At 37.8% G+C, this 26,696-nt stretch overlaps 1 protein-coding gene across 8 annotated transcripts in view; it reads right to left on the bottom strand.

The window, feature by feature from the left end:
- CFAP44 (cilia and flagella associated protein 44) overlaps positions 1 to 26,696 on the bottom strand; it is a 159,593-nt gene that overhangs the window by 115,365 nt on the left and 17,532 nt on the right. For 7 of the 8 annotated variants that reach the window (XR_009351137.1, XM_059164104.1, XM_059164107.1 and 4 more), the window contains 10 exons: positions 25,144 to 25,246; positions 23,553 to 23,769; positions 21,512 to 21,626; positions 17,644 to 17,808; positions 7,829 to 7,984; positions 7,388 to 7,435; positions 6,534 to 6,633; positions 5,897 to 5,991; positions 2,598 to 2,807; positions 1,855 to 1,965 (listed from right to left, as the gene is read on the bottom strand). Coding sequence is in view for 7 of the 8 variants with exons in the window: in XM_059164104.1 (XP_059020087.1) it covers positions 1,855 to 1,965; positions 2,598 to 2,807; positions 5,897 to 5,991; positions 6,534 to 6,633; positions 7,388 to 7,435; positions 7,829 to 7,984; positions 17,644 to 17,808; positions 21,512 to 21,626; positions 23,553 to 23,769; positions 25,144 to 25,246 (1,320 nt within the window). In the remaining variant the exon portion in view is untranslated. The remainder of the gene's footprint in view (positions 1 to 1,854; positions 1,966 to 2,597; positions 2,808 to 5,896; positions 5,992 to 6,533; positions 6,634 to 7,387; positions 7,436 to 7,828; positions 7,985 to 17,643; positions 17,809 to 21,511; positions 21,627 to 23,552; positions 23,770 to 25,143; positions 25,247 to 26,696) is intronic. The other variant, XM_059164106.1, reaches the window with a different exon arrangement.

The raw sequence follows: 26,696 nt of genomic DNA, 5'->3' as shown, positions 1-26,696 counted from the left end.
CATAACTGAAATATAACACTGTATAAGTTTAAAGTGTACTATGTGATGGTTTGATACATGTATACATTGTGAAATGAGGGTAATTTGCTTTGACATTAGTAATTCCCAAATACAAGAAATACAAGCACTAATCAGCAGCACAGACTGAAATAACTTTAGAATTATGTTGGGGGTTTTGGTCTCTTATGCCTATTTAAAAAAATTTGGCTTCAAAAAAAAAATTTTTGCTTCTTATTTCAAAATAATTAGTGAATCACAGGAAGTTACCAAGATAGTATAGGAAGGAATCATGTACCCTTCAACCAGTTTCTCCCATTGGTTACCTCTTATGCAACAATATCAAAACCAGGAAATTGACATTAATACAGAACATGTGTATAATTCTATGTCATTTTATCACATCTGTAGATTCATGGAACCATTCACAGTAATCAAGATGCAAAACTACCTCATTACCATTAGGATCTTCAAGATGTCCCTTTGTAGTCATGCCCACCTTCTTCCCACCCACCATTTCTAACCGTTTTGGGTTTTTGACTTTGATCTAAAGAAATTATTAAAGGATGCACATAATATCACATGTTGTGTTCATGCTTTAAAACCCAGGTCGCTTTGCAGCTTTCGTTTCCTTCTCCTAAATCACCAGCACCCACCTTCTCTCCAACTACACATATCCCACCATTTCCTCAAGGTTAAGGTAGAATAATACAAAATAACAACTTATGTTGACTTATCCCCTTCTTTGTATTTCCCTACTCTATATTCATAGCACACATTGTCTATATCACTGATATTTTAGTCACCATTTCTCTTGTGAAACCTTGTATTGTTCAGTGATATTTAACTTCTAAAATAGGTACATTTTTTTCCTCTTTCGAAGAGATTGCTTTGTACTGCTTATTGACTCCATCGTCAGTGCCTAGCAAAGAGGAAAATAATGAATATTTTTTTAAAAAAGCTTTTTCTAGATACTATACTGTTGTAGCCCTTTCCTTTAGACAAGTTCAAGGTAGATTAACAGATGTTACTTCAGGGGTGCCTGTGTGGCTCAGTGGGTTGAGCTGCTGCCTTCAGCTCAGGGCATGATCTCAGGGTCCTGGGATCGAGTCCCGCATCGGGCTCTCTGCTCAGCAGGGAGCCTGCTTCCTCCTCTCTCTCTGCCTGCCTCTGCCTACTTGTGATCTCTGTCTGTCAAATAAATAAATAAAATCTTTAAAAAAAAAAAAAAACAGATGTCAATAATTCTGACACCTCTATACAGTTCAATCGGTATTATTATCCTAGAACCCAGGACAGCACCTGGTTTAGAAATTAAATCAACATTTAGATGACGAAATTATCTAATGCTCAAACTTAGGGAAATGAGAGGCATTAAATAAGATCAGTAACCAATCCTGAATCACCAACTGTTGTTAGGAAAAGAGTCCGTGGAAGATTCAAAGAGAAAATAGAGGTGGAACGGGGCAGAAGCAAAGAGAGAAAGATGAGGGCAAGGACATTCAGACCTTGGAACTGAACTTTTGAATGTCAAAAGGACTGACAGACCCAAGTCAGCACATTCTGACCTGTGCATCTCAATAAAGTTACCAGTGTTAAAGCAAAGCTTGATAGAACCCAAAGTTTTGGGAGGGGAATCATGACCAACAATTTAGAGAATGGAAGAGAGAAGAGGTAATGAGTATGATGTGGGTCTCCTCAGTAATGTTCTACTAGCCAAGCTAAGAGCATCCCTGGCCCCTCACTGCAGGACCCAGGAATGTGGCTAACAATTCCACCTGTTCTTCTCTATCTTCCAGATCACTTCATTATGCTGTAATTGAGATTTAAACATGAAGATAAATACTAATTACTTACATGGGAGTTCGAAGACCATACTAACTGGCGAACAGGTCCAGGAGTAGTAATATACCCTATTGGCTTATAATCCTTTTCTACCTCAAAGAAGAAGACGGTTTGATCTTTACTCTAAGAAAAAGAGAAATACCCAAGAAATATGGGGTTTTTTAAAAAATATGTATTCCATAGAGTACAGAGTAGCACTTACTAGCTCTAGTATATCCTCTATATAACTATACCCACAATAATCATATTTCCCAGATTATTCTGGGAAAATTCTTATTTCAAATATTTGCTTCATTTCCCCCATGAGAACATTTGACAAACCAAGTGTTCCAGGATGTGTTTCTGAAAGAATGATCACTATACCTTACCTATACATAGGTTAACTCAAAAAATTCCACAAAGCATATGCTCACTTACTAATGCATTAAAAATGTACAAGTTTATTCTCATCACTTATGGCAATTCTGTTTAAGAACATACCTATGTGATAAAATATTGGTTATACATAACACAGGATCATAACTCCCAGTTGAAAACTTCTATTCATTTAAAATAAGCATTAGAACTCAATTTATAAGAAAATTTTGAGATGTCATGCACAGACTATACTAAAAGAATATGAACATAAAGAAACAAACTATGGGTTTTTCTCTAAAATGTACATCAGCAAATAAGTTATCATCAAGTAGAAAGACAAATAAAATAAATTTAACCATGAAAGCTCAATAGGAAACAAAAAGAAATCTACCATTTACCCCTGTAGCTAGAATTTCTCCATCACGTTCATAAGCTAAGGCAGTAACACGAGCAGTATGGGGTTTGAAAACCTGTTTCAAAATAATATCTGCATCAGAAATTTTCTTCCGTCCTGCAAAAATTGTGAGTCCTTTTGGATCGTAAAGTTCAAGAATTCGAACCACCCCATCTTCGAATCCTGCAATAATCTGTGCTCCGGTGTAGCTTACCTTGGATAAAAATTAAATGCAACATATATGAAATTAGTTGATTAAGAAAGTTGTACTATGTAACAGATAACTCTGTATTTTATTTAGCCAAGTAATTTAACATTGACAACTCATTGGTAAGTCCTTATACAACTTTCTGGTAACCTCCATCTATTCTAGTTCTTTATTACTGCTGCTGATGAGATGGGTAGACAATGGCAATTCAAACACTGAAGAAGCAAATGCTGGTGTAGTAGCTTGTCTATCATGTGCCAGGCACCTATCACCAGCAACTCAAGGGTGAGCATAAACAGTTTGTCCCCAGTTTCACAGAATTTATGGTCTAGGGGGAGGACAGACATCAATCATGCAGATGAGTATAAATTTATGAACAGAAATAAATGCTAAAGGAAAGACACAATATCTGAGGGCATATAACAAAGAAAGCTTACCTAGACCAAGAAAGAGATGGTGGAGCTGAGACCAGAAAAATGCCCAGAAATTAAGTTCAGGGAGATGGGAGAAGCATGCCTGGGAGAGAATATAGCTTGTGGAAAGGTCATGTGGCAGAAAAGAAGCTAAAGAGAGAGATAAGCAAGGCCCAGGTCACAAAGTGGCTTACATGTCACATTAAGGATAGTCTTCATCCCAAGAGCAGTGAAAAGCCATTGAAAGGTTTTTAGTTGGGGGTTTGGATATGTGTATGCATGTGTGTGTCTGTGTGCATGTGTGTGTGTATAGAGGGTGACATGATCAGATTTGCTATTTTGGAAAAGCCATCTTAGCTTCATTGTACAAAACAGAACTGAGATGGCCTAGATAGGATGTAGGGAGACCTTTGGCAAGACCTTTAAAGCAATGGCTGCCTTACTCCAAGAGAGTGATTGTGGTCACTTGGTCTAAGATGGTGTCATGGAGAGGAAGGACATGGGCATCATTTAGAGAAAGTTATTATGACCCTATTTGGTGATCACTGAATACATGAGAGAAGGGCAGAGGGAGGTGTCAAGAATGACTGAGACATTTACTGAGATAGGAAACCGTGGAAGGGAGCCAAGTGTCTGTGTGGTTTGTTGTTGCTATTATTGTTTTTGGAGGCCAGCAGAGTATCATCAATCTCGTCTTGGACATGTTGGGTTTGAGGTCCCCTGGAGATCTCAAAATGAGGAAAGCACATAGCCTGCAGCTCAGAGAAGTCTGGGATAAAGAAAAAAATCTAGCAGTATCCCAATATACTAAATCTGCTGTCTTGGGAGGCATTCAGGATAAAGGCAAGAGCCCTGATATTCTTTAAAGCAGAGTGATCATCACTAAGACCAGGCAGTTATGAGAGTCTTGGTAATAAGAAAAAACTGTATTCCATCCAACTCCAGTTGAATGTTGTTCATTCAGTAAATATTTGCTATGTGTCTAAATGTACTCTAGAGGCACTAGAGGTTCAAAGTAGAATAGAGTGTAATTGTCACCCATGAAGAACAGTCTGGTGGGAAAGAGACAATAAAGCAATTCATCTTAGCGCATTGTGTAAAGGTTCATAAAATTAGTATATACATAGTCCTTTAAAAAAAAATCACAGAGGAAGGAGTGCCTAGCTCTACCTGAAGGAAGGTAGGGTCACAGAGGGCTATGCAGAGATGATGTCTGACCTGAGCTGATTCATAAAGATACGGAGTTTTCTAGAGAAGCAAAAGGGTCTAAAGATGAGGCATTTAATTCTAGCATGATATCCAATGATCATGGATAGGATCACTTGGATAGGAGGCTAAAAAAGGAAACATTCTATGGACATTGCACAGCCATCTGTATAAATGATTTAATTATATGGCTATAATTGAAATACTTCAGGTAAGAGTGTAAATGAAGCAGGATAAAGAGTCAGCCTGGTTTGGTAAGACAAACACTCTGTGTGTTTCTCCTTATTCTAACCTTTTCATTGTTCTGCCTCTAATCCCAGGCCTGAGTTCTACTCTCTGGCCTTGACTCGATCCATTTCCACATTTATCTTGGTCCTAGAACAATTTCTCTTTGATTTCAACCCAAAACAATAAGGATAAAACATTCCTCAAATACTCCCATGATATTTTAAAAACTTGGCTGCAAATTCTTTGGCATATCCCCCATAAAGAGATGCCATTTAGGTCCCTCCCTCCTTGAATCTGGGTGGGCCTTGTGACTGCTTCACTCAGGTGAGTCGGTACAACTGACATTATATGACTTCCAAGTCTCGTTCTAAAAGGCCCAGTGCATCTGCCTGTTTATTGGAACACTAGATCTTAGAGTCCTGAGCTGCCATTTAAGAAGTATGTGCCTACCCTGAGGCCACCACGCTGTGATGAAGCAGAAGCCCCATGAAGAAGCTATTAGGTAGGCACTCCTATTGACAGCCCAGCTTAGCCAGTCTTCAGCCCAGGTGCCAGACTGATGATAAAGAAGGCTTTACATGATTCCAGGCCTCAGACACAACGAAGCAGAGATAATCCACTGCTGTTGTCACCTGTCTGATTTCCCAATCCAGACAGTATATGAGCAAAATAAAAAGATTGCTGTTTTGTGCCACTACATTTTGCAATAGTTCAGTACACAGCAATAGATAACTAGGACAACTCCTTATCTGCCTAAATTTTTTTCCATAGGCCTTATTATCTAACTATCACATATGTTACTTATTTTTCTTTATTGTCCATTTCTGCCTCCTCTCTCCCACTAAAGTGTAAGATTCATGTGTGCAAGTATTTTTGTTTCTGTTCATTGCTATATTCCCAGAAGCTAGACCAAGACCCAGCACATTGCAGGCAGGCTGGGAATATAAACAGAAGAAATGAAATCACAGTCAGCTAGATGATAGATACACAAAATTCTGTTGAGTAATTATTTTATAACATGAAATGATTACTAACTTGCAAGTGGCATAAAAATAGATTTTTATTAAAACAGGACAAAAATCACAAAAGCAAGGTCATATGATTTTATCAAATTCTGAATGAGTGAATAAACTAAGTTAAAAGTTTTATTCTTCTCCAAAATCCAGAGTCATAAAATAGATTGCTAAGAAATAGCACTGTATACCATATTTACCAATACATTCCAGCAGAAGTTTGTTATTAACTCACCAGTTGGGGTACCCAAGCAAGGGCAGTACCTCCCTGTTTGAATTTCATCTGAGCCAAAGGAGTTTTGCTAGCAAAATCATAGATTCGAACAGAGCCTACAGAAAGACAGTTTTAAAAGAAACAAATCATATATATGTCATCTTTTAAAATAACCTTGGCTCACTTAACATGTTAAGCATTATAATAAGAAATTTCATACATAAACTAATAATCTAATATGTTTTCTTTAGTCAAAAATTTACATGAATACCCTCAACCAGGTAATTTGTAATCATGGATAATAAAGCAAACAACTGATGATTGACTGATGGATTAATTTCACTTTGCATAACCCACAAAGATTCACCATGCATCAAGGAAGGAGGAAGGTGAAAAAAAAAAAATAGGAAAGGCATAAATGTGGATAATACCAAAATGAATGGCATTTTTGTAACTTACCATATCCTTAATCTTTCACAATAACCAAGGCTGATGTACTTTAGTTCCTCTCTCCTCCACAAAAACTCACTTCACTTGCATCAAGAGGCTTACCTTTTGGAAAAGTTCTCAAATGCTTTTCATCAAACACATATAAAATTTGGGGTGGAAAACAAAACAAAAAAGACCAGATGTATTTTCATTTGGAGTTCCTACTCACAATCCAAGGCAGTAGTGGCCATGAGGTAAGTGAGGGGAGAGACTGCCAAGGCTTCAACAGCTCCAGAATGGAAGGAGAAGAGGCAGTCTGGATCTTGAGTCTGATAATAAAAAGAAATCCCATTAGATCTTAAAGAAAAGTTAACATCAAATTAAGGTCAAGTTTTTAAAAAATATATAAATAAAACCCTATAACACATGTGTGATTTTATCTGAATAGAAATTTTTAAAAGCATAATAGGGTGGGGTGCCTGGGTGTCTCAGTCAGTTAAGCATCTGACCCTTAGTTTCTGCTCAGGTCATGATCTCAGGGTGGGGAGATCAAGTCCCACGTCAGGCTCCATGCTCAGCAGGGAATCTACTTGAGATTCTCTCTCTCCCTCTCCCCTTGTCCCTCCCATCTCTAAAATAATAAGTAAATCTTTTTAAAAAACAAAAGCATAAAAGGCTAGAAAGAGTTCTGGACTTGGAGTTAGGAGAAACAGTACTGGCTTTACACTTGAAGGCTTTCCATTTCCTCACCAGTAAAATGAGGTGATGGCAACTGTCCACCCATTCATCAGGGTAGCTATGAGGGATGCAGAAGAGAATATAAATGAAAATACCATAAGTTTATGACAACTGTAAAGCACTGGATAACATGAGGCATTATCATTACCACTTTTCTAGTAAAGTTTGCTGAGATGGTTCATTTTTTAAATAAAATCAGAGAGAGAATAAATTCTCAGGACTAGGACACATTGGACAAGTTTTTGATGGGAACAATAATCAAATATAGAGAAAGACAAAATATTTTTTAAAGAAGAATAACAGACTTTTGTTATAAGAATTAGGGGGAAAAAAGAGACAACTTACAATATTTGAAAAACTAAGGTCAAGCTTCCATATGGCTCCATTGGCATCCTAAAAAATTAAATAACCAATAATAGTTCATCATTTTTAACTCTTATCAAATGAAAAGAATTTTCTTCTAGTTAAATAACAAACAATAATATCACAACCTTACATATGTTTTAAAGTGTGACTGAAATTTAACAAAAGCAATTGCTATATATCTTAGAACACACAATAAAGGAAACATTTTCATAATACATATATAGTCAGTTTAGTATAATGAGAATGCTAATTGGTTTTTTGTGTATAAAATACAGATTAACTAAATACCAAAATTCAGGTAGTCTTCATTGACTTATCAATAGTAGTCTTAATAGTAAAATGGACTTATAGTGACAATAAATTATGTTATGATTTTGTCTAGTTAACTTTAAAGAGCCAAGAGAAAAGAACACAACTTACCTGAGCCAACCAAAAATTACTTCCAATCTCATTCATTTTTATCATAGAGAAGAGTTTAACATTCTTGCCTACTTGAAGTTCATTAATGGGCTCGATCTCTAACAATCCAGTATCATCAATAGAATCAGCAGTGTCTACTGTCTCAAAATCCCAGATCTTATAAAATAAGAAAATACTTTAATCAATGAGCAGTTTCTGAATTTATATTTTCTATAAGAAAGGGCCCTGATTGATGGCAGAGAAGTAGGAGACCTTAGTTTCATCTGGTCCCAGGAATTCAGCTAGGTAGCTATCAAATCACTCTGAACATCTGTGAACTCAACTGGAGATATAAAAAAAGAATAGCTGCAACTCTACAAATAGAACAGTGACCATTTCCCGCAAGGTAGAAGGTGCAGAGAAGTGAATCCAAGGCGATATATGGGAGGATAGGCCATGGGGTTAGGGGAGGAATCTTCCATAAGCCAGCTACCAGAAAGTGATATAGCAGCACAGCACAAAATCAGAACTTTTAGAAGTCTGCTCCTGTGAGGGTTGTCCTGCCTGAAAGGTGATCAGGTGGTAAAACAGGCAGAATCTTAGCTGGGACAGTATGGTCTCAGAATCCCCAAGGTCACAGGAAGACCTGCATGAAGGCTGCAGAGTTCCTAGGCACTGGAGTGAGGAAGCCAGTTCCTATCAGTGAGCCCAGGAGAGGGCTCTCAGCTCAGGGTTGACATAAACCATGAACTGTGGCACAGTCATTCCACTGCTCTCTGAGTAGGAGCCCAACAAGTGGCAGAACCGGGGAGACTCCTCTTCCTCTGCAAGGAAGAGTGGCATGGGGGGTGTGCCAGAGAGGTTGCAGGGTTTAGAGACTCAAAACAGGGTTGCACGCCTGAGGTTGGAATGCTCGATCACAGGCTAAGTGAGCACAGAGTGTGGATGGAGACCAAGGAGATGGGAGTGATGGACTGCTTTTCTCTGAGGGCTCACTGAGGAGTGGGGCCCCAAGCTCTAGGCTCTGGGGCTACAGATTGGGAGGCCACCATGTTCATTCTCATCCTCTAAAGCTGTGTGGAAAGTCTTCAGGAACAAAAGCCACATAGAGCAATCCTCAGGAGATGTTTACTTAGCCTGGCCCCTTGCCACAGACAGTGAAATTGAGCCTGGGGCAAAGATACCTGAAAATCAGCAAAACGGGCTCTTTCCCCAGAAGATCAGCAAAAACATCCAGTTAAGAACAAGTTCACTGATTGTAGGGAACTGCAAAATTCCAGTGCTAGGGGAAAATAGTCTATAGAAATCATGGGGTTTTTCCCCATGATTCTTTAGTCTTTTAATTTTTTTCTCTTTCCCCTTTCAACCAATTTCTTATTTTATCAACTCTTTTTAAAAAATCTTTTTAATTTTCATTTTTATAGTAACATTCTATCTTTTCATTGTATTTAATTTTATTTTTGTATACATAAAATTTTATCTTTCTTTACATTTTGGGATGCAGTTTCTTCTAACCAACTAAAATACACCCTGAATCTAGTGTATAGTTCTATTCTCTTCACCTGTCTGATCATATTATTTTTTCTTCTTTTTTTAATCTTTTTTCTTTTTGTTAGTCATTTTTAATTTTCAACTTTATAGTTACATTCCAACCTTTCAATGTATTATATATATTTTCTTTCTTTACAATTTTGAAATCTAGGTTCTTCTAATATACCAAAACATACCCAAATTCTGGTGTATGACTCTGTTCTATTCACCAGCCTGATCATATTCTCTCTCCACCCCCACCCTGACCAACACCCCCCACACACACACTTCCCAGTTCAGGTCTCTTCTGATTTGTTAAGTGTGCATTTCTCTGGGGTCACTGTTGCCCTTTAAGTATTTTGTTCTCTTGTTCATCTATTCTTCTATGGACAAAATGACAAGAGGGAAAAACTCACCTCAAAAAAGAGAGCAAGAGGCACTACTGACTGCCAGGGACCTAATTAATATGGACATTAGTAAGATGTTGGAACTAGAGTTCAGAATAATTATTATAAAGATACTGACTGGGCCTGAAAAAAAAAGGGCATAGAAGACACTAGAGAATCCCTTTCTGGTGAAATAAAAGAACTAAAATCTAATCAAGTTTAAATAAAAAAGGCTATTAATGAGATTTAATCAAAAATGGAGGCTCTAACTATGAGGAAAAATAAGGCAGAAGAGAGAGTTAGTGACATAGAATATCAAAATGATGGAGAATAAAGAAGCTAAGAAAAAGATCAACAGCTACTGGATCATGAGGGAAGAATTTGAGAGACAAGCGATAACATAAAGTGAAACAATATTAAAATAGTTGGGCTCCCAGAAGAAGAGGAAAGAGAGAAGCAGAAGGTATATTGGATCAAATTATAATGGAGAACTTCCCTAATCTGGGGAAGGAACCAGGTGTTCAAGTCCAGGAGGCTCAAAGACCCCTGCTCAAAAAAAAAAAAAAAAAAAAAAAAAAATCCAATAAAAATAGCACTGGGGTGCCTGGGTGGCTCAGACATTAAGCATCTGCCCTCAACTCGGGTCATGATCCCAGGGTCCTGGAATCAAGCCCTGCACTAGATTCCCTGCTCAGTGGGAGGCCTCCTTCTCCCTTTCCCATTCCCCCTGCTTGTATTCCCTCTCTTGCCATCTCTCTGTCAAATAAATAAAATCTTTAAAAAAAAATAGGTCAACACCTCAACATATAATAGTAAAATTTGCAAATCTCAGAAATAAAAAGAAAATTCTAAAAGCAGCTTGAGACAAGAGATCCATAACCTACAAGGGTAGAAATATTGGACTGGCAGCAGACCTATCCATAGAGCCCTGGCAGGCCAGAAAGGACTGGCATGATATATTCAGGGTGCTAAATGAGAAAAATATGCAGCTAAGAATATTTTATCCAGCTAGAATGTCAATCAAATAGGAGAGATAAAAATCTTCTAGGACAAACAAAAACTAAAAGAATTTGTGATCGCTAAACCAGCCCTTCAAGAAATGTTAAAAGTTGGGGCGCCTGGGTGGCTCAATGGGTTAAAGCCTCTGCCTTCGGCTCAGGTCATGATCCCAGGGTCCTGGGATCGAGCCCCACATTGGACTCACTGCTCAGCAGGGAGCCTGCTTCCCCCCCCCCTCTCTCTGCCTGCCTCTCTGCCTACTTGTGATCTGTCAAATAAATAAAAACCTTAAATTAAAAAAAAAAAAAAAAAGAAATATTAAAAGTGATCCATTAAGTGAAGAGAGAGCCAAAAAGTAATACAGTTCAGAAAGGAACAGAGACAACCTACAGAAACAGTGACTTTACAGGTAATACAATAGCACTAAAATCCTATCTTTCAATAGCTCTGAATGTAAATGCACTAATTGCCACCCAGTCAAAAGACACAGATTGGATTAAAAAGCAAGCCCCATTGATAAGCCATCCTGAAGACTCACTTTAGATCCAAAAACACCTCCAGACTTAAAGTGAAGGGGCAGAAAAACATTTTTCATGCTAATGGGCATCAAAAGAAACCTGGTATGGCAATCCTTATATCAGACAATTAGATTTTAAATCAAAGACCGTAAAAAGAGATGAGGAAGGATATTATATCATAATTAAAGGGTCTATCCAGCAAGAATATTTAACAATTGTAAATATTTATGCCCTTAACATGGGTACAGCCAATGATATAAGCAAATTACTAACAAAATCAAAGAAACACATCAATAATAATACAATAATAGTAGGGGATGTTACACCCCACTCACTGCAATGGACAAATCATCTAAGTGGAAGATCAATAAGAAAACAAGGGCTTTGAATGACACACTGGACCAGATGGACTTCACAGGTATATTCAGAGCATTCCATCCTAAAGCAAGAGAATACACCTTCTTCTCAAGTACACATGGAACATTCTTCAGAACAGATCACATACTGGGTCATAAATCAGTTCTCAACTAGTACCAAAAGATTGGGATCATTCCCTGCATATTTGTGGACCACATGCTTTTAAACTGGAACTCAATCATAAGAGGAAATTTTCAAAAAAAAAAAAAAACCCTCATATACATAGATGCTAAAGAGCATCCTACTAAAAAATGAATGGGTCAACCAGGAAATGAAAGAAGTATTTAGGGGCACCTGGGTGGCTCAGTCAGTTAGGCATTTGCCTTCAGCTCAGGTCATGGTCCCAGGATCCTGGAATCAAGCCCCACATTGGGTACCCTGCTCAGCAGGGAACCTGCTTCTCACTCTTCTCCCACTACTTCTCTCTCTCACTACTTCTCTCTCTCTCTCTCTCTCTCTCTCACTACTTCTCTCTCTCTCTCTCTCTCTCACTACTTCTCTCTCTCTCGGTATCTCTCTCTCTCAGTATCTCTCTCTCTCTCTCTCAGTGTCTCTCTCCCTCTTTCTCTCTCTTCATCTCAAATAAAATAAAAATCTAAAAGAAAAGGAATTTTAAAAATTCATGGAAACAAATGAAAATGAAAATACAACTCTTCAAAACCATTAGGATGCAGCAAAGGCAGTCCTTAGAGGGCAGCAATACAGCAAAACAAACCTTTCTCAAGAATTAAGTTCTCAAATATAAAACCTAACCTTACATATAAAGGAGCTAGAGGAAGAACAGCAGATAAAGCCTAAACCCAGAAAAAGAGAATTAATGAAGATTAGAGCAGAAATCAATTAAATATAAACCAAAAGAACAACAGAACAGATCAACAAAACTAAGAGCTGGTTCTCTGAAAGAATTAATAAAACTTATAAACCCCTGGTCAGACCTACCAAAAATTAAAAGGAAAGGACCAAAATAAATAAAATCATGAATGAAAAAGGAAAGATCATGACCAACACTGAAGAAATACAAACAATTATAAGAACATATTATGAGCAATCATATGCCAACAAATTGGGTAATCTGGAAGAAATGGATACATTCCTCGAGACTATCAAAACCGAAACAGGAAGAAATAGAAAACCTGAACAGACCCACAACCAGAAAGGAAATTGAAGCAGTAATCAAAAATCTCCCAACAAACAAGAGCCCAGGGTCAGATGGCTTCCCAGGAGAATTTTATCAAATATTTAAAGAAAAATTAATATCTATTTTTCTGAAGCTGTTTGAAAAAGAAAGAAAAAAAGGAAGGAAGGAAAAAAGAAAGAGAGAGAAGGAAAACTTCCAAACTCATTTGATGAGGCCACCATTACCTTAATCACAAAACCAAATAAAGACCCCACCAAAAGAGAATTACAGACCACTATCCCTGATGAAGATGGATGTCAAAATTCTCACCAAAATACTCGCTAATAGAATCCAGCAGTACATTAAAAGGATTATTCACCACAACTAAGTGGGATTTATACCTGGGCTGCAAGGGTGGTTCAATATCCATAAAGCAATCAATGTGATATATGACATTGATAAGAGAAGAACAAGAACTGTATGATGCCCTCAGTAGGTACAGAAGAAGCATTTTGACAAAGTATACTTTCTTTTTCCTTTTAAAGGTTTTATTTATTTGTCAGAGCACAAGCAGAAGAGGGGTAGAGGGAGAGCAGTCTCCATGCTAAGCAAGGAGCCCAATGCAGGCATTGATCCCAAGACCCTGAGATCATGAGCTGACCAAAAGACAGATGCTTAACTGACTAAGCCACCCAGGTGTCCCTACAGTATCTTTTCTTAAAACTCTTCAGTGTGTCATAGAGGGAACATACCTCAATATCATAAATGCTATATATAAAAAGCCTATAGCAGATATCATTCACAATGGGGAAAAACTTAGAGCTTTTCCCCTAAGGTCAGGAACATGGCAGAGATGTCCACTATCACTACTGCTGTTAAAAACAGTACTAGGAGTCCAAACCTCAGCAATCAGACAATAAAAAGTAATAAAAAGCCACACAATGGGCAAAGAAGTTGTCAAATTTTCATTCTTTGCAGATGACATGATATTCTATGTAGAAAACCCAAAAGACTCCACCTCAAAATTGCTAGAACTCATACAGAAATTCAGCAAAGTGGCAGGATATAATCAATGTACAGAAAGCAGTTGCATTTCTATACACTAACAATGAGACAGAAGAAAGAGAAAGTAAGGAGTCAATTCCATTTACAATTGCACCAAAAACCATAAGATACCTATCAATAAATCTAACCAAAGAGACAAAGAATCTGTACTCAAAAAACTATAGAACACTCATGAAAAAAATTGAAGAAAACACAAAGAAATGGAAAAACATTCCAGGCTCATGGATTGGAAGAACAAATACTGTCAAATGTCTATGCTACCTAGAGCAATCTACATTCAGTGCAATTCCTATCAAAATACCATCAACGTTTTTCACAGCAGTAGGACAAATAATCCTGAGCTTTGTATGAAACCAGAAAAGACCCCAAATAGCCAAAGTAAAGTTGAAAAAAGAAAAAGCCAAAGCCAGTGGTATCACAATTCCAGACTTAAAACTATCACAAAGCTGTAATAATCAAAACAGTATGGTACTGGAACAAAAACACACACATAAATCAGTGGAACAGACTAGAGAACCCAGAAATGAACCCTCAACTCTACAGCCAACTAATCTTCCATAAAGCAGGAAAGAACATCCAGTGGGAAAAAAACAATCTTTTCAACAAATGGTGTTGAGAAAATTAGACAGCCACATGCAGAAGAATGAAACTGGATCGTTTCCTTACACCATACACAAAACCAGACTCAAAATGGATGAAAGACCTAAATGTGAGATAGAAATCCTTCAAAATCTCTGGGGATAACACAGGGAGCAACCTCTTTGACCTTGGCCATAACAACTTCTTGCTAGAAACATCACCAAAGGCAAGGAAAACAAAGGCATAAATGAACTATTGAGACTTCATCAAGACCAAAAGCTTTTGCACAGCAAAGGAAACAGTCAACAAAACCAAAAGACAACTGACAAAATGGGAAAATATATTTACAAATGCCTTATCAGATAAAGGGCTAGTATCCAAGATTTATAAGGAACTTATCAAACTCAACACCCAAAGAACAAATCGAATCAAGAAATGCACAGAAGGCATGAACAGACATTTCTCCAAATACCTACAAATGGCCAATAGACACATGAGAAAATGCTCAACACCACTCAGCACTAGGGTATTTCCATAATGAGATACCACCTCACACCAGTCAGAATGGCTAAAATTAACAAGTCAGAAAAGAACAGACATTGGCAAAGATGCTGAGAAAGGGGAACCCTCTTAAAGTGTTGGTAGGAAGGCAAGCTGGTGCAGCCACTCTCGAAAACAGCATGGAAGTTCCTCAAAAAGTTGAAAATAGAGCTACCCTACAACCCAGCAATTGCCCTACAGGGTATTTGCCCCCAAAATACAAACGCAGTGATCCAAAGGGCCATCTGCACCCCAATGTTTATAGCATCAATGTCTACAATGTCCACATCAACGTTCAAAGTATGGAAGGAGCCCAGATGTCCATTGACAGATGAATGGATAAAGAAGATATGGTGTATACACACATACCACACACACACACACACACACACATACACAAAATAGAACTACTCAGCCATCAAAAAATGAGATCTTGCCATTTACAACAATGTGGTTGGAACTAGAGGGTACTAGCGAAATAAGTCAATCAGAGAAAGACAATTATCATATGATCTCACTCATATGTGGAATTTAAGAAACAAAACAGAGGATTATAGGGGAAAAGAAGTAAAAAAATAAAACAAGACAAAATCAGAGAGAGAGATAAGCCATAAGAGACTCTTAATTATAGGAAACAACTTTAGGGTTGCTAGAGGGGAGGTCAGAGGATGGGGGAGCTGGGTAATGGACATTGATGTGATGTATTGAACACTGGGTATAAAACTTGTGAATCACTGTTCTCTACCTCTGAAATTAATAATACATTATATGTTGGTTGAATTGAATTAAAAATTTTAAAAATTAAGAAAAAAGAAAGAAAAGATCCTGATTTTGTTTTTCCAAAAGTCATTTCTTCTTCTTCATGCAAATTAGCAAGTAGGTGTAATGGGAACACCAGCCAAAATGTGATAAAATAATAAGTTGTAATAGTTTCCTCTGTATATATGGAGATTAGTGAGAAAATACAGCCTGAATAAGAACTCTAATTTGCCCAATGTAAACTTTATGTCAAGGTATTTGTCAGGTTTTTCTGGATATAAAGTGGCCCTAAGGAGTAAATGGTTCCATTATTCAGCGAGACACAATAATGAGCCAGGTTTTGATTTTACCAGTGATCCCCTGGAAAGGGGAAATAGGCCTTCTTAATGATTCAAGCACAATCTTCATTATAAGAGGAGAAAATGGATGTAGATGATGTCTTCACAGAAAATGGCTCTCATTATTGATTTAGACTATACCATTCAGGTAAAGATTATTGTCCTGGGACAGGAGAACAGAATGCTATGCAAAGCACGAAGGAACACAGATTCACCTCAGGAGACAGATTGAGAAAGACTTCTCTGTGAAGTACCAAAGCTACCCTGGATGAATCTATTGACACACCCCACCCTTTTAACCTAGACTCAATAACTCAGCCTTTGGGAAAGTATCTTTCAAAGAGATTTGGTGTTGTCTCCTAGGCTAGCCTTGTTGGGGAGAGGCCCAAGTCATAGGTTAGAACTAACTCCTGGAAATGGGGTAGGTTTTTCCTAAAGGATTAGATGTAGAGATTTACTGTATAAAAGACTAAAGAAATTAGGGTAAAATTTTTAAAAGAAGCCAGTTTAGAAATTGGTGGTGTTCATGAAGGGACCCTGTGTTAATTATTTGACTTCTTTTCTCTTGAGGTTTCCTTCCAGTTGGTATTTTGACATGTTGGGGTAACATATATCTCAGAAGCATAGTGAATATACTATATGACAAACAAAAGGACATAAAAATTTCCCAGAACAATGAGTAAAATCTAACAAAATTAAATTTAATATGGTAAATGTAAAAATGTATACTTGGGTTCAAAGACCAATGGCAAGAAGATAAGAGTGGGATAGGCTTAAACAGTGTATTAAACAGTGTATTAAACATAATAAGCACAATAGGTATCATAGAATAACCAGACTATTTTAAAAAATATAGTCTTACTTCTCATAATAATGCTTCCTAAAGAACACCCTGAGAATACTACCACTCTCTTATGAAAGGCACCAGTAGGGATATGTACCAAGAGGGCCACAAGGCAAATCAGCAGCCTCCAGCTTTGCCAGCAACAACTGGGTAGATACACATGAGTGGGTGGGAGAAGAGGTAGGACAACAATCAGGAGCACTTAGATGCTGGAGCCATGTTCCAGCCTAGCCCACACTATAGACAGGATAGTGTCTACAGGTGAGGACAAGTGAGTTCACCAGTGTAAGGAGCAAGGAGAGGGGAGCTGCCATAGGCAAACCTCATCAGCTCACTTTTCAGTGTATTTCTAATTGGTAACCTCACTCAAAAATAAGAAGTGTTTGGTATTTTTGTCCCTAGAAAATGGCCCATTCATACTGTGTGTTTTGAAAGGACATCAGTATCCACTACGTTCTGCTAAAATAGGTTTTCATTTTCTGAAACTACTATGTCAACGACAGAATCAAAATAACAAAAGATACCCTCATAAAATGCACGCCAAAGATGCTGTAAATTAACTTTGACTAGAATTTAAATATTTACCACAAGGAAAACATTATCTAAAATACATTGGCCCTGGGAATCAATGACCACTGATCTTTTTCATCAAGTGACCTTTGTGAGAAAGAAGAATCTCATCAAACAGGCTGATCTGGAAGGCTTTGATGTGGGTGCTACTGACCTAGTGTCAAGAAAACTTACCCTAATACATCCATCTGCCCCAATGGTGATAACTTCGCCCTCATCCAGCATTATCTGGTTAATGGGACCCTGATGACAAGACTTCCTTGCAGCTCGACAGAGCTCAACCTTGATGAGGCCGCCTTCCCACAACAGCATGTTGCCCCACTCTGATCCTGAGAGCACCTGGCAGGTATGCGGAAAGGAAGGAATGTGCATTAAAAACATACATACAACCAGGTGGTGGGTATTAGAGAGGACACGGATGCATGAAGCACTGGGTGTGGTACAAAAACAATGAATACTGTTATGCTGAAAAATAAATAAATAATTTTAAAAAAAATACATACATGGATATTTAGCTCTCAAAAGGCAGGTGAGAATTATTTTTATAGCTTATCCCTCTTGATTATGAAAGTTAAAAAAAGAGTATAGAAAAATAGGAAACTATAAATATAAAAATTCGCCACTTTGGAAACAACAACTAATCACATTTGGATGTACTTCTTCCTAGCATTATGGGTAGTTTTACATCATTGTAATTAGGCTGTGCATTGCTAGTAATTTCTCAAATATATCTATAATAGCTTTCTTTGTACATCTCTTAAGGGCATAATCCAGGAGTAGAATTATTGGGTCAAAAATGAGAGATGTGTTTAAACTCTTGATAGACAAGATTCTATTTTTTTTCTTCTATTTTGTTTTTTATTTTTTAAATTTCTTTTCAGTGTGCCAGAATTCATTGATTATGCACCACACCCAGTGCTCCATGCAATATGTGTCCTCCATAATATCCACCACCAGGCTCACCCAACTTCCCACCCCCCACCCCTCCAAAACCCTCAGATTGTTTTTCAGAGTCCATAGTCTCTCATGGTTCATTTCCCCCCTCCAATTTCCCCCAACTCCCTTCTATTTTTTTTATTATGTTCAATTAGCCAGCATATAATACATCATTAGTTTTCGATGTAGTGTTCAACAATTCATTAGCTGCATGTAATACCCAGTGCTCATCACACATGTCCTCCTTAGTACCCATCACCCAGTTACCCTATCCCCCCACCCCACTCCCTTCTGTAATCCTCAGCTTGTTTCCCAGAGTCTCTCGTGGTTTGTCTCCCTCTCTGATTTCCCCCCATTCAGTTTTCTCTCCCTTGCCCTGTGGTCCTTTGCACTATTCCTTATGTTCCACATATGAGTGAAACCATATAGTAAATATCTTTCTCTCCTTGATGTATTTCACTTAGCATAATACCCTCCAGTTCCATCCATGTCGATGCAAATGGAGGGTATTCATCCTTTCAATTCTAGTTTTTAAGAGTGATAATACTAATTGTTATAAGGTGTTTCAAAAATCGTGAGGCCATTACTAAACTCAGATTATAGCATAATAATATCCAATTTCAAACAATAATAATCATTTGAAACCAGCTCCTATTTATCCATTTTATCCAGCACTTCCCCAAGTGTGTACCACCAAACACTAGTTCTTAGGACATTTAACTTGTATTAGATAATAAGTCATACTAATTAAGTATTGACTCTGTGCCAAGTGCTGTTTGAGCATTTTATATAAAGTTATTTAATCCTAAAAACCCATATGAACCTGGTACATTTATTGAGGGTACCACATACAGTTATGCAGGTTGATTATTTATTTTCCCAGAAAAGTCAAGTCAACAGAAGCCCTAAAAATTACTATTCCCATTTTACAAAGGAGAAAACTGAACAGAACAGTTAAGTGGCTTGGACAAAATACCCAAAGCAGTCAGGATTTTAAACCAGGAAACTTCACTCAAAAGTTCCTGTCCTGGGGCACCTGGGTGGCTCAGTGGGTTAAAGCCTCTGCCTTTGGCTCAGGTCATGATCCCAGGGTTCTGGGATCGAGCCCCACATTGGGAATCTCTGCTCAGCAGGGAGCCTGCCTCCCCCTTTCTCTGTGCCTGCCCCTCTGCCTACTTGTGATTTCTGTCTGTCAAATAAACAAATAAAATCTTTAAAAAAAAAAAAGAAAGAAAGAAAGAAAGAAAGAAAGTTCCTGTCCTAACACTACTTCCAAAGACATATGCTTGGATAAACAAAATCAAACAAGTTTCTTTTCTCTAGAACTCTCTGGAGACTTTAACATAGAAGTGTTCACTAGAAATCATGGAGAGGAATTTCTAGATACAAAGGAATCTGACCAAGAAAGTCTTATTTTCACAGAGCTTCTGTGTAGACTAATGTTCCATGAAACACCTTGGGAAGCTCAGATTTAGTTCTTGCCTGTCTCCTCCTCATCGGCGCCCCAGTTCCCTCTCACTAATTTATTCAGTCTTTTCTACCTCCCCAGTCCACTCATCTTATCCATTCTGCTTGTTTGACTTATCACCAAACCTCAGCTCACTTTCAACAGTCATTATTTAGACTTGCTTTCTTCTGCCCAGTAACAAAACCACCAGAAACCACCCATGCCTGGCCGGCATTCCCTTCTGAAAGGTCATCCATGCTTAGCTTTCTTTTTCCATTTGTCCTGAGAAATGAAATGAAAGTGACATCTTCCATGTTGGCTCATTCCGCTTGACTCTACATTTCCCTTCCCTCAATTCATTTGGCATGTTGTGGCCAGATTGATATAGAACTTCATTTGCAACTCTACTCTTCCAATGTATGATAGTTCTGCCTGGCTATGAACCTACTTATACATAGGACCCAACTATACCTCTCAACCTAATTCCCACTCTTTGCCAACATGAATGCTCTTTCCTGAGTAGCCTTCCAAATATAGGATACTATTCCTAACTCTAAATATTTCCTTTTGTGTCTCTCATTTTAAATGGCTTCTTTCCTCCTCTATTTGAGAGAGAGAGAGAGCGAGCAGGGCAGGAGCAGAGGGAGAGGGAGATAATCTCCAGCAGACACCCCCTGAGCATGGGGCCCTACCTGAGGCTGGATCCCAGGCTCCTGAGATCATGCCATGAGCAAAAACCAAGAGTCAGATGTTTAACTGACTGAACCACCTAGGCACCCCCTTGTGGCCTGTTTTTAACAATCTCTCTCTTACTTTAATGTCCTGCATTATTCAAAATTTGAAACTAAAATTATTTGTGATCATTTTATAGCTTTGGATATACATTTATTTATTTAACTAGCATCCAAGGCTTTTGATTTCCTCCCCTACAACATGATTCCAAATTGAGAATATCTACTAGGTAGATGACCAGTCCCTTTGGTTCCTCAAAGTAATATTTGTATGCTAGCAATTACTTTTAACAGAGATGTTCACAAATAATACTATATAACTCATCCTAATAGGAAGCCAAATACAATATTAATGGAGAATTGAACCTATAGCAATATGCCCACAAATTTTTACAAAAGGAAGAGAGAAAATAAACTAACAATGTTATAAAATAAACTACCAGATTAAAGTTGCCATGTATCTCTAGGTACCACTGTGAAGTGGCTCAATATTCCTAAATAATAATCTGACAATGAAAGAAAAATCCACAAGACTGTATACCACCTTTGAGCCAGTAAGTCCTCTTGGAGCATCATGATAAAGAGGAGGGACAGATAAACATTATAAACACTGCAACTCCATGATGATGAATAACAATGTATCACTATGTTAATATATTAAAATACCTGCATACTTTATATATGCATGTATAATATTTAGTAAACAAAACCAAAAAGGATATTTTCATATGGATTATGACAATTCCCTAGAACTATATTAATTAAAACTGATACTCTGAAGAGCCAAAATTAAATGTTCATTGTCTTTACAATGATAGTGTCCATCATTAATAACATTGGCAGGGCTTTTTAGAATGTCTAATGGGCTTTCATATATTTTCATTTTGAAAACATGATTTTATTATTGTGGAATAGTGGCTGTACTCACCTTCCCATCTGGGAGCTGCATGTAACCTTCTATATCAGTAGTGGCTGTTTTGCCAAATCGACCCAATGAGCCCTGAAGCTTGAGACCAGTGAATGTTAGAGCCATTTCCCAGAACCTACAAACAAGAAAGAGACTGAATGTACCTCAAAGAGGCTTTATCTATGTTTATTCTCCCCAAGCATTTACATGTTTCAGAGTCATATATATTATTTCATTTGCTTATTCATTAACTAATATGTATGAAGCATCAACTACCTGTCAGACAAAGTTCTAGGCAATATAAATTCAGAATTAAGCAAAATAGACAAATTCCCTGCCTTTGCGGATATTTTATCTTAGAGTCCTGCTGTTCTATACAGCTGACCCTAGCCAACTTTGACTATTTTAATTCAGATTTAACGTAATTAACACTAAACCAAATTTAAACCTCCGTGTTTCAGTCAGACTAGCCAGTTTCAAGTACGTATAGTAAAAATGTAGCCAATGTCTATTAGATTGGACAATATAGAACATTTTTATCTTGGCAGAAAGTTGTTCTATTGAATAATACCATTTTAGAAGATGCAAAAGTTTTCAAAAAATTTCTCACTTACTTGTGTAGTTAAGAGTCATTTCTTAATAACACTGTGCTCTCATGCTCTCATGTATAAAATGAGACTACTAATAGCACCTACCTCATAAACTTGTTGAAAAACTCTTAGAACAGTGGCTTATACATAAAAGCAATGAATAAATGTTGGTTATTACTAACATTTTGTATTAATAGTCTAAGCAAGTGAACAGATGATGAAGAACATATAGAAAAAGAATCTGGCCTGCCAACTAGATATAAAATAGATAATGGATGGTATCAACAAGCCAATAATATGAAGCCAAAAGCTTAAATAACCAACATCCTTTCCATGGCTATGACAGGACCCCTGATCATACATTTCCATATAGCACTTCACACATGAAATTACTTGATTTCTCTCCCCAAAGATACAATGCAAAGAAAATATGCATTCTACTAAATGATGGAAAAATGTAAAGAGAATTTTTAGCCTATAGCTAGCAAATTACTTGAGAATTCCCCCAAATTTCCATCTTAAAATCTGTTCAATTAACCTATATCTCTAATAAATAAATAAGAAGAGAGCCAGGTTTAAATTGGAATAAGAGCAGCTTAGGATAAAAATGTCTTTCTCGAAGAGGACACTGGAAATCTAGTTATGAGCAGCCCGGAGATGGCTGTTAAATAAATGCATAAGACAGGGTAAAATGACGACAGAAAAAGACAAAATCATTTCATCCTGGAAAAGAGAGCAGAGTGTGAAAGAGTGAAAAGGACATGGAGTTTAGAGCCAGAGCCCTGAGATCAAGAGTAGGCTCCATTAAAATTTAGTACCGAGGGTCCTGTGTTAGGATGTCAAAATGACTTAGCTATCATACAATATTGCTATCACAGGGGCACCTGGGTGGCTCAGTGGGTTAAGCCTCCGCCTTCAGTTCAGGTCATGATCTCTGCGTCCCTGCATCGGGCTCTCTACTCAGCTAGGAGCCTGCTTCCCCCTCTCTCTCTGCCTGCCTTTCTGTCTACTTGTGATCTCTCTCTGTGTCAAATAAATAAAATTTAAAAAAAGAAAAAAAACCAATATTGCTCCCACAGATTTAAAGTGGATCAGATTGCATGGAGCACTGGGTGTGGTACAAAAACAAGGAATACTGTTACGCTGAAATAAATAAATAAATAAATAAATAAATGAAAAGTAAAGTGGATCTGAAAACTCAATATGCCATGTTAGTAAGTAAGAGTAGGTACTCTTTTAGGTGGTAAAGCCTGTAAGAAGGCAGCAGACTAAATTCTTTTTAGCTATACTGGCTTCAGTCATAAAAGCCCCATAGCCAACTAGAAAAGCAGTACTACAGTTAATTTTGAAGAGAACACATTTAAAAATTATCCTAATGTTAACATCAGCACAAATGTCTCCAGCTGGCTAATCCTCTCAGACAATATCCTTAATGATAATCTACCAGCACCTGTACCAGTCACACAACCTACTTGATGTGGCCTGATCCCGATGTAGTAAGCTGCTCATCATCTTCGGGATTGAAAGTAACCTTAAAAACCTCCTGGGAAAAAGCTTTTGTCCTCAGTATGGGCTGTTCTTCTTTCCAATTCCAGATGGTCAGTGTGTAATCAGGGCTGCTGCCAACAGAGGCTAGCAAGGTACCACTGTTGTCAAAATCCACATAAGCATAGCCCAGCTCAGTCCCATCTGAAAGAATGAATGAGAGTCTAATGAACAAAGGCAACATTTATTTCATTTTCAAAAGTATATTACTTAAAAGAAAAAAGGAGGGAAAGATAGCAAGCGAGCACCCTTGGTGATAAGTATTGATGAAAGAACACCAAGGATTCCCAAAGAAAGGATCCAAAAACCATGCATCACCCTTGGCTTTGGACTGAGTTACATAACAGGAGATGGGAAAGTGAAGAAATCCTAGTCACATTTTGCATGAGAACACACTCCCTTTTATGAAGTGGGGGCAGTCATGAATAGGCAGGGCATAGAGGATTCTTAGGACAGTGAAAATACACTGTAGGAGACGATAAGGATGAATATACATCATTAGACATTTGTCTACACCCATAGAATACAACACAAGAGTAAACCCCAGGGGACACTGTGGACTCTGGGTGACTATAATGCACTAACAGAGACTAGTCCCCAGTAAAAATGTACCTGGTAAGTGATGTTAATAATGGGGAATGTTATGTATATGTGGGGGAAGAGGGCTATGGGATATCTCTGAACCATCCTCTCAATGTTATTGCAAATCTTAAACTGCTCTGAAAAGTAGTCCATTTAAAAAACTAACTACTAGGGGCGCCTGGGTGGCTCAGTGGGTTAAGCCGCTGCCTTCGGCTCAGGTCATGATCTCAGGGTCCCGGGATCAAGTCCCACATCGGGCTCTCTGCTCAGCAGGGAGCCTGCTTCCGCCTATCTCTCTCTCTCTCTGCCTTCCTCTCTGCCTACTTGTGATCTCTGTCTATCAAATAAATAAATAAAATTAAAAAAAAAAAAAACTAACTACTAGAAGTAATTATATGGAGAACAAAATTTATAAGAGAACTGTGGTGATTAATTTCATTTGTGGTTGTTTTAATCCAGGTGGACCTTATTCAATCAGATGAAAGTCCTTCAAAGCAAAACTGAGATCTCCCTGAGGAAGATGAAATTCTACCTGAACATGTAGCATCAACCCAGCCCAAGAATGTCCAGCCTAGGAGTGCCTGAGTGGCCGTCAGTTAAACAGCTGCCTTGAGCTCAGATCATTCATCCCAAAGTCCAGGGATCAAGCCCCACATCGGGCTCCCTGCTTGGCAGGAAGCCTGCTTCTCCCCTCCTGTTCCCCCTGCTTCTGTTCACTCTTTCTATCTTTCTTTCTCTCTATGTGAAATAAACAAATAAAACCTTTAAAAAAAAAAAAAATAAAGATTGTCCAGCCCACCAGCCTGCCCTACAACCTTCAGACCTGCTAGCCCCCACAAGTGCAAAAGACAATTCCTTTAAATAAAGTGTCTCTGGAAAACCCTGAATATTGTTAACCTTGAACATGGAATATTTTAGAGGATGTACTGAGCTCACCTTGAAGGATTCTGTAGGGCTTCAAAGAAGGATACTCATAGATGATAATCTTTGGGAAAACTCCTTTTTCAGCTACTGTGAAGTAAGTTTTATCAGGATGTACCTATAGAGAGTAAAATCTCACTTAAATAATAAAAGGAGAATTTTCTTATAGTCCTATTAATGTAGTATTTAGCATATGTGATTTTATAATTTATTAGGATCCCCTTCAATAAAAAACTTAAAAATGGGTACCTGATAAGTACGTGGTGATGGATGTGATTTAAAATGAAATCTAGGGTGCCTGGGTGGTTCAGTCGGTTAAAGCCTTTGCCTTCGTTCGGCTCAGGTCATGATCCCAGGGTCCTGAGATCAAGCCCCACATCCATTGAGGGAAAAAAAAAAAAAAAAATCTCTGCTCAGCAGGGAGCCTGCTTTCCCAACCCCTCTCTCTCTCTCTGCCTGCCTCTCTGCCTACTTGTGATCTCTGTCAAGTAAATAGATAAAATCTTTAAAAATAGAAAAAATAAATAAAACGAAACCTAAGGGAACGCTCATTTTAAGTTTTACTTTTGTTAACAGAGCCATTTCCACCCCTACAGTTTTTTTAATTGCCATCAGAAGAGCTAGAACAATGGTTCTCAATCATTAGCACACATCAGAACCACAGGAGGGCTTATTAAGGCGCAGAAGGCAAGCCCTACCACCAGAGTTTCTGATTCAGTTTATCAGGGCTGGGCCCCCAAAATTTGCATTTCTATCACTAACAAGTTCCAGGTGATGTTGCTGCTGCCAGCCCTGGTACCACTCTTTGAGAACAACTAAGTTAGATGAATTGTTTACCCTCCATATATAAATCAGACTAGCTTTTTGTACAGAAAAATCCATGTTTCTAGAGTAGGTTACAGCTCAGTTTTTAAAAATGCACCTTGGACAAATTCACTGCAAATGTCTATAAACTTACTAGAAGTGAGAAAGATATATTTCCAAGCCAGACGCAGAGGAAAATAGAGTAAATATGCCCCAGCTAAACTATTTGTGTCAGCATTTCAAATGACAGCAGTATAAATCTTACAGAATTATATGTTTATTCCTGGTATTTTTGTTCATTGGTAAGCCAATGTGCAGGAAGAGTCCATGGATATTTTAAAAATAAAAATAGGCTCTTATAAAAATCAACTATTTAAGATACATATTGTGCTTTATAAAATTCTATTTTCAGTTACCATTTTGCAACTCCTGATTTTAAACCTGTGGAAGAGGAGCTTTCCTCAGAGGATATAGGTTGCACTGTAGATTTTGGTACCCAAGATAACACTGTTGCTTTTTCTTCTCCCCACCCATGGCGCCGTAAGACCTATAATAAGGTCTTCCTGCTGACACCTCTTCCACTCAAGTAAACACCCATCACTTCAGCTCGAAACAAGGCTTGGGTTTATAGGATACACACTCAGTGAGAGCAGAACACTTATTGTGTGCTTATTATGTGTCCCAGACACTGTGTGTTTTTTATGTGAATTAATTCCCTTAAATTTTACAGCAACCTTGTGAATTTGGCTACCAATATCATTTTC

This window comes from Mustela lutreola, chromosome 2 (assembly GCF_030435805.1).
Source record: "Mustela lutreola isolate mMusLut2 chromosome 2, mMusLut2.pri, whole genome shotgun sequence".
Classification (NCBI taxonomy): domain Eukaryota; kingdom Metazoa; phylum Chordata; class Mammalia; order Carnivora; family Mustelidae; genus Mustela; species Mustela lutreola.
The sequence above is the reverse complement of the archived record's forward strand: the minus strand, read 5'-3'. Positions and strand labels throughout refer to the sequence as shown.